The sequence below is a fragment of the Medicago truncatula genome, chromosome 2 (assembly GCF_003473485.1).
Source record: "Medicago truncatula cultivar Jemalong A17 chromosome 2, MtrunA17r5.0-ANR, whole genome shotgun sequence".
In the NCBI taxonomy this organism is placed as follows: domain Eukaryota; kingdom Viridiplantae; phylum Streptophyta; class Magnoliopsida; order Fabales; family Fabaceae; genus Medicago; species Medicago truncatula.
In genome coordinates, this window is record NC_053043.1 from 32,109,537 (window position 1) to 32,118,513 (window position 8,977).

The window sequence follows — 8,977 nt, forward strand, 5'->3', positions numbered from 1 at the left end:
TTTGTAAACTTTTGAGGTCCTTTCTCGCACACCTTGTGCTTTTAAGGAGTCTCCTTTGGTTGTAATATATTTATTTTTATTGTTAAAAAAAAATTAATGAAATATACTTTTGTCTCTCAAAAAAAATGAAATAGACTTTTGTAAAATATACTTAAAATTTCTCTTTTTTAGTTAAAAATTTAACGAAGTTTTTTACTTCTTAAAATGACATAATTTAGAATGAAAAAAATACTGATTTCTTATATGATTGTCTTTGAAGTCACTCATAATCACTTATACTGTGACATAACATGGAGGTGTGTGTCTCTTAATTTTATTTTATTTTATGAAAAAAAAGTCAAATATTTTTAATGATTTAATGATTATTATTGATTGGCAATTTGGCATTGTAAAATATAATTACACGACAATGTATGTTATATAAAGATAAATTAAACCCTTATACAAAATAAATGTTACATAAAAACTTCAATAGAGGATCACTGCTCTTAAAAAAATAAATACCTTTCATTTATGGTTTCACATAATTTTTTACTTTTATGGTACTCTAAATATAATAGCAAGTTCAAAAATCATTTGTTGATTTTACACATTTATGATTATATTATTCCTTTCTTTAGATGAATGTAATATTTTGGAGAGAAAATCATAACAATTAGAGATATATTACGAAATTTTTCAATATTCATTTAACGAGTTATCATCCACTATCAATATTATATTGACCGAGTGAAATTAAATTTAAATCTCTTATGTAAATGTCGGATAAAATTATAATAATGAAAAAAGACTCCTTTAAGAATGTTTATCTGAATCACCTATTGAAGATTAATCATCAACAAAGTCAATTAATATTTCACACCAATATAGTTGAAGAAAGAGTTGATATAGGCTATCAAACACTTTTTTGTACCCAACAACCATGAATAGAACCTTTAAACAATACATTGATATTGATATTTGTTGCTTCAACTAAAGAAAACCATTTTTTATTTTGCTTAATTTCATTGACCTAATCCAATACTTCTTTTTTTGACCATAAACCTAATCCAAAACTAACCTTAAAAGGACCATTTCAAAAAATAAATAAAAGAAAGAACTAATCTTATAAGTTGGAGGGAATTTTTAAGTCCAACATAATATAATATTTTATATCCAAAAGCATTTGATGAAATTGTAAGAGATCTCTTCCAATTTAACCATAGATTTTAGGTTTGAATTAAAAACTCTAGTAATTTAACAATGTTAAATCTTTAAAGGGAGAACTCTATGAACCATTGTAGTTCTAATCGACTTAAATGAATAGTTTCGGCAATCGCGCACAAAACAAGCAAAATTATAATATACTTTTTAACTTAATAAGGAGCTCAACAACCGACTAATCAAATAACCAATCTCAACGTATCAAATAACCAATCTCAACGTTCACTAACGTAAATACATACTGAAGCACGAACGTCTGATTCAACAATTGAGATCTCGAGAAAGACACTCATATGTCTCAAATCTTCGTCATCCGACCCAATTGAGATTAATTATTATATATTGAGTGATATAATTTATAAATATAATTATTTATATTTATTTTTAATTTAGGAGTGATGAATTTTGGTCCTTTTTAAAGTTGAAAGGTGAAGCCACATCTTCCATGTTCACCAGCCGCCTGTAAGAACAACAGCAACAAGAAGAAGAAGAGAAGAGAAAAGGGTGCATTTTTCACCCTCTTCCCTATCCAAAACTCTCTTCATTTTCCTTCTATTACAAACAATCAAAATCCCAATTCAAAACCCTTCAAAACCATCCATTTTTTGTTTGATTTGAGCCATTATAGTGATTAATACTTTTGTTGAAGATTTTATCTATAAAGAGAGAAACCCTTTCGGAAATAGAGAGAGAAAAAAATCAAGAACCATTGTAAACACCGTCATTGTGAACAAGGTTGTTGAAAGTTTCTTCCTTTTTCTATTTTTTGTTATTTTCCTATTTTCATATGTTTTTTTCCTCTTATGATATCTATGTTAATGTCTCTTGTCACTGCCACTATATATCTATCTTATCCGAATCATATTACTTTGTGTTTTCATTTTGCATTGTGTTTTTGTTTTTTTTGTACTGTTGTTGTCATCATTCTTAGTTTTATCAGAGCAACAAAAAAGGGTCTGTACTCTTTTTTCAGTATAAGTACCTAAGTGCTTGTGTTTACGACAATATATATCTGTCTGTTTTTATAGTCATAGGTTGTGTTGTTTTGTTTTAGTACTGATTTTTTGGTGTTTGTTGTGGATTTGTGCATTTTGTTTGGGACAAGTACAGTATCCAACGTAGGAAGGAGGAAAAATGAAGTATGTTTTGGTGACTGGTGGTGTTGTGAGTGGACTTGGAAAAGGAGTTACTGCTAGCAGTATTGGACTTCTTCTTCAAGCATGTGGTCTTCGAGTTACTTCTATCAAGATTGGTATTTTTCTTATTTATCTTCTTTGGATTTGACTCTCACAGCCTCTATATATACACTTGTATGTACATATATACATGGTTTTAAATTGCGGTTACGTTGTGTATTGTGGTAAAATGCAGCAGATGCGGTTGTGATGTCATGGCAGAGACCTCAAAATCTTTTATGTTGCTGTTGCAATTGTGGCTGCGGGCCGCAGTATAAAACCATGTATATGTGCATATAAATCACATAGATACACATATCTGTGTAATACATGTACTTATGTATATGTATGTATCTATGAAATTGCCATTTAAATGGATGAATAACCATCACTTGGCTATGCGAGGTTTCATTTGATTGGAACTCTCGAACAAAAAGGGGGTTTTTCTTTGTTTGATATAAAATTGGATTAGTTTGTTCTTATTGAGCTGGAGTATTTTTCTCTGATGTTTTCTTTTCTGATTTTGAGGTATCTTTATCCTCTTTCTGTATGTTCCTATCACCTTAATATATTTTTTCTTTTATTTAAGGTAAAAATAGCAGTTCCAATTTTGTGCTCAGTATTTCCCTTCCATTCTATAAGAAAGCAAAATGTTATCTTTCTATTTTATCATTTTATATAATAATATAAAGTACCTATTTTTTTTAATTTTGTTTAAATTTATTTATCATTTGTAGATCCCTACCTGAACACTGATGCGGGGACAATGTCTCCTTTTGAACATGGAGAAGTGTATGTCCTAGATGATGGTGGTGAGGTAAAAACACATATATATATATATTTTTCTATCCTAAGGATGCAAATTACTAGTTTATTGTTGGGATTTTGGTGCCTAGTTGATATTTACAATGACATGCCATTAACCATTTTCTGAATATACTTATGTTGTTTTTTACCACTTGTTCACTCTTTTCAAATTTTGTCATTTTACATGAAAGTACAGACAAATTTATCTTTTATTTGTTCACTTGGGTGGTTTGACTCTAATTTTTAGTTTGAAATTTTTATTCTTTCTTTTATATGTATTGAAGGTTGACCTTGATCTTGGAAACTATGAACGTTTCTTGGACATCAAATTGACCCGCGACAATAACATCACTACTGGAAAAATTTATCAGGTGAACAAATGAACGTCCTTTTTACCTGTATTTATTATTTGGTTTTGACTTGCCATGCCTAACGTGTTGTTGGACTTTTATTTGAATGTCTTTTAGTCTGTTATTGAGAAGGAGAGAAGAGGAGATTATCTTGGAAAGACTGTTCAGGTATGTTTAATCATTTTAATTTTTCTTCTTTGATGCTATTTTTAATTGTTTTTGGTGCCTTAGTTTTCATTTTGTCTTTACTTTATTTGTAGGTTGTTCCACACATAACAGATGCCATCCAAGAGTGGATAGAGCGTGTAGCACAGATTCCGGTTGATGGTAAAGAAGGGCCTGCCGATGTTTGTGTCATCGAATTGGGTGGAACTATAGGTAAGTTAATATTCTTAGCAAAAAGCTTTTTTATAAATATAGAATTTGAACTTGATTTGCAGTACTACTATAATTCCATCATCCATTCAATTTTTCCATATTTTAAAGAAATTTAAAATGGTTTCTATTTGGTAAATAGTGAGAGAAAGTAGTAATATAGTATTTTGAAACCTTTGTTTAATTAAAATGATTTTTCTTTGATGCAGGGGATATTGAGTCTATGCCTTTTATTGAAGCACTTGGTCAATTTTCTTACCGCGTAGGTAATGTTTGTCACACCGAAAACCTCTTGCTAATTTACATAAGCTAATTTGGTTTTTGGTGTACTTGAGTGAGTAAAACTATCTAATTTTTATTTTACAAAAAATATTTTGTAGGCCCTGGAAACTTTTGTTTGGTTCATGTCAGCCTTGTTCCTATTCTCAACGTTGTTGGCGAACAGGTATGTTGTAAAATATGTCACCAGTTTGCAATATTATTCTAATTAGAAATGATTGCGAAGTAAAATTGCTTCAAGTAATGCCATAAATAAACTCGGTGGAGTTTTTTTGGTTGTATCTTTACAAGTGGTATTATCGTACACTTATATGAAGTTTTAATCTGCAGAAAACAAAGCCAACTCAGCACAGTGTTCGCCAACTCAGAGGATTAGGTTTATTCCCCAATCTTCTTGCTTGTCGCTGTTCAAAGGTATGTCTCTTGTCTTTATTTCTCTTTTTATTGTTCTGCCAGTTCCATGTGTTGACAATTAAAGAATCTATATTTCACTTGTCTTTTTCACTAGGAACTTGACGACAATGCTAAGGCAAAACTTGCTCAATTTTGTCATGTGCCGGTAATACGACATTAATGTTTTCATCTTTGACACCGCGTATCAATAACAGCCGCACAATGATACTAATAATCTTAAAACACGCTTTTGTATCTGCAGTTATCAAACGTACTTACTCTCCATGATGTTCCAAATATTTGGCACATTCCCTTGCTATTGAAAGTAAGTAATTATATTGTCTTTTGAAACTCCTTTCTATGACTGGAGGAACTATATTTATGAAGTTCAGTTTGTTTATTTATGGCTTTTATTAACTAAACATTTTGTCTTTTCCTGGGAACACTTGAATTGCATGCTTTTCATTGAGTGGTTTAATTTGTGTAAGATTCTGATTTTCTTTTTCTTTTGAATTTATTTTCTGTCCCAAATAGGACCAGAAGGCGCATGAGTCGATCCTGAAAGCATTAAACCTGCCAGGGTTCGTTTGACAAAACTCTTTATTTTTTGTATTGGCTTATAACTCCCTCCCATGATTATTAATTTCATACGATACATGCGAGCCGTATCTCGATACGAATTTCTATTGTGTATCTATTTCGGACATGAATCTCAATCTTCTAATTCATTCTATCAATCACTACCTAAACTTTGTGTAACAAACCACTTTTTTCTTGTCAACTTTGTATAGATTACCACTTTTTCATTTGATTTATGACTTGAATCTTGAATTATCTTACAATTCAAGATTTAAAAAATAGATCTTCTGATTCACGGTTGAATCTCGATTTGGTAGCCATGCTCTCCCTCCCTGTTGCCATAAAAAATCCTTATACATTGCGGTTTGATGTTCTGAAAACGTAATGTTAGTTTAAGTTTCTTTCATTGAACTAATGGCATTTTTATTGCAGTGTTGCTACAAAGCCTAATTTGAAGGAGTGGACTGTTAGGACAAAGAATTATGACAAGTGTCATGAAACTGTAAGTCTGAAACATATCATCCAAAGATTAAAAAATCAACATATCTTGAGTTTTCCAAATATCCACAACTGTTGAGCTCACAACTATTCTGTGCCTCACAGGTTAGAATTGCTATGGTGGGAAAATATACCGGTCTTTCAGATGCATATCTTTCTGTTCTTAAGGTAATTTCTCCGAAATTAGTGGTCCATAATAATTTGCATTCACTTTATGCATTCTCTGCAACTTTCATCTCTAGTACCTAATGTTGCTAAAAAGAGATGAAAGTAAACTTATTAATCTAATATTCTGTTATTTATATAGGCACTTTTGCATGCTTCTGTTGCTCACAATCGTAAACTTATTGTGGACTGGGTTCCAGCTGGGGATCTTGAAGATGTTACCTATGGCGAGGTCATTACTAATGTTTCAGTTGTACAAAAATATTAATTAATTTTTTGGTTTTCAGTACGCTGATGATTTATGTAACTGCAGGATCCAAATGCTTATAGAGCTGCTTGGAGTCTTTTGAAGGTTTCCTACTATTTAAACTGAACGTGTTTTCTTCAATATTTCTAAACTAATGCTAATGTTTTATTTAAATAACTGTATCTAAGTGAAATTATTAACCGGTGTATGGACTCCGCTGCAGGGTGCAAATGGAGTTCTAGTTCCAGGTGGTTTTGGTGACAGAGGAGTGCAAGGGAAAATTCTTGCTGCTAAGTATGCTCGAGAACATAATGTTCCATATCTCGGCATTTGCTTGGGAATGCAAATTGCTGTTATTGAGTTTGCACGATCTGTTCTCGATCTCCATGACGCTACTAGTACAGAATTCGATCCTGAAGCCAAGACCCCTTGTGTCATATTTATGCCAGAAGTATATTCTCTTATACTCCTACACCAGTTGATAATATTGTTCCTCTGAGAACCTTTGTTAAACATGTATGTGTTTCATTGATAGGGTTCAAAGACACATATGGGCGGAACTATGCGTCTTGGTTCAAGGACAACTTATTTCCAAGTTGATGACTGCAAATCTGCAAAATTGTAAGAATTAAGAACTCAAGCTTACTTACACATGTATAGGTTTTCCGTCACCTTGTTAATTAAGGGCCTGATTGGATTGAATTAGTCTATTGACATAAGCAATTGTGAGATTGTTTGGGGGAGCTTATATAAACAATTTGCAACACTTCCTCAACAATTGTGACATAAGCTTTCTAGGATAGCTTATGAAAATAGCTTATTGCTTATAAAAAATAGTATAATTTTATTATATCTTTTGTTATAGAAATAGTTTATACATAAGCACTTAGTTGTTTATCCACATGACCTTAATATATTTTGGAATTTTTTGTAGGTATGGTAATGCAAGCTCTGTTGATGAGCGACATCGGCATAGATATGAGGTAATTTGTGTTTTTATGCTGAAACTTTCTTTGCGAGCAAAGATGCAATGGGGGTCACACTAACAACTTTTATGCTGTATGTACAGGTAAATCCTGACATGGTATCTCAGCTAGAGAGTGCCGGTCTATCTTTTGTTGGTAAAGATGAAACCGGGAGTCGCATGGAGGTGTGTATTTATTTACATGAAACTGCAAAGGCACTGATCTTAAGATTTGCGCAATAATGATATTAATTGTAGTAATAATAATAATAATAATTTTGGTAATTATGGTTATGAGTGCAGATTGTTGAACTGCCTAGCCATCCATTTTTTATTGGCGTTCAGTTTCACCCTGAGTTCAAGTCCAGACCAGGGAAACCTTCTCCCCTCTTCTCAGGTATTTTCTCTACAAATTCACCAGTCATCTTTTACTATTCAAAATCATTTATTGATGTTGTCATGTTAAAGTAATAACAAAAAGTCACGTCAAAGTAATTATTTTATTGTCCATCAAATTTGTCATTCTGGTTCCTGTTGGCGCTATTTACTTGACTATCGTTGATGAACCCTGTATCAGGGTGTAACAATGATTCCGTGTTACAGACATGGCTAAGAATTAAAACCAGTTCCCTTCCACAATCATTCTTGATTATCACTGCAAATGGTTCTATTACATTTTCTAGTCATCTTAGTTTGATTGAATGATTATCGAGTTATACACTAAATCTATTTGCCTTATTGATAAAACAGGATTAATAGAAGCAGCTTGTGAGCCAAAGAGGCCAGTGCTGAGTAACGGCCACGCCAAGTTAACTAATGGAATATATAATGGACACTCACCAATCCTGAAAGCACACCAAAATGGAAACGGTTTCATATCATCCAATGGATCCCTAAACGGCGTGTTTACCAATGGCAACGGAGTGTATGTGGATGGTAGTTGTTAGCCATCCTAGTTTTCCGTCTTTGAATAATGATGGCATAAACTATATCCAACGACATTATGGTTTGTCCTCGGTCGGTCGCACTGTACAGTTAGTGAGTGGATAGGTCTTTTTAGCTAGGGGCTTGTCTTTCATCATGAAACCAAAATTTTTGAGTCTAACAAGCTTTATTGTTTCCTGATATGGTTGTGCTGTGGTGTGGCAATTGCAGCCACCATTGATTTCACTTTTTTGGGTCAAATACTTGGCCAAAACTACACTCACTTGATTGATGATCATGCCAAATATTTGGGCTTTGGTGGCTTTTTTTCTTGCTATTTAGGGTTTTTTGTTCCAAGCATACAGGTTGAAGGTGTAAAATTACTTTCAACCAAGTGTCTTGTTTTGAGTGGCCATTAATGTAAACTCTTGTGAACATTGCAGTTGAATTTTGTTTGGGGGTAACTGCTTTTATCTTTCTTGATTTTGTATTTAAATTATCAGATGAAGTGTTAGACCACAATAATTGTGTTGGTTCTCTTTACCTTAAAGATTTTGCCTGTAAGATTTTTCTAAGAAACAAAGGACTGTGAAGGAAGAATATAGATCTACTTCTTTTGCCTGTAATTCAATCCATTTATTAGAATGTATTATCTGCTTCATTTTATTTGTGATAAGTCTTGAAATAATTATGTTGACAAAAATGTCTGTATTGCATGAAAACCTGGTAATGGAATTAATTAATATTGAGATATCAACAAATAAGCATATTGTTTTAAAATACTCTCTCCCTCCCTAAATATAAGACCAATTGTTTTTAAAAATGTCAAATCAACATTGAATGCATTTATACATAAAAGGGTAATTTACTCTAACAATTTTTCTTAATACCTATAATTTTTGTAAACTCTTATATTAAAGGATGGAGGGAGTATTATATTACAAGTTTCTAGACCTTAATCAAAATTGAAATGCTCCCACCATTTCTTTCTATTGATGTTTCAGTATTAGTGTTGATG

General features: G+C 32.1%; 1 protein-coding gene across 2 annotated transcripts; it reads left to right on the top strand.

Annotated features, from left to right (window-relative positions):
* Positions 1–1,632: 1,632 nt before the first annotated feature.
* LOC11423868 (CTP synthase) lies at positions 1,633–8,620 on the top strand. 2 transcript variants are annotated; one of them, XM_003595823.4, is made up of 22 exons: positions 1,633–1,938; positions 2,314–2,455; positions 3,116–3,195; positions 3,470–3,556; positions 3,653–3,703; positions 3,796–3,913; positions 4,120–4,176; positions 4,291–4,355; positions 4,520–4,603; positions 4,698–4,748; positions 4,845–4,907; positions 5,117–5,163; positions 5,594–5,663; positions 5,765–5,827; positions 5,967–6,056; positions 6,138–6,176; positions 6,295–6,522; positions 6,607–6,692; positions 7,006–7,054; positions 7,141–7,221; positions 7,339–7,432; positions 7,786–8,620. In XM_003595823.4, the coding sequence occupies exons 2-22, from the start codon at positions 2,338–2,340 to the stop codon at positions 7,980–7,982; spliced, it is 1,818 nt and encodes a 605-aa protein (XP_003595871.2). In that variant the 5' UTR covers positions 1,633–1,938; positions 2,314–2,337; the 3' UTR covers positions 7,983–8,620. The 2 variants fall into 2 exon arrangements, with proteins under 2 accessions (XP_003595871.2, XP_039686550.1); XM_039830616.1 differs by lacking the exon at positions 1,633–1,938 and adding an exon at positions 2,038–2,157.
* Positions 8,621–8,977: the final 357 nt, after the last annotated feature.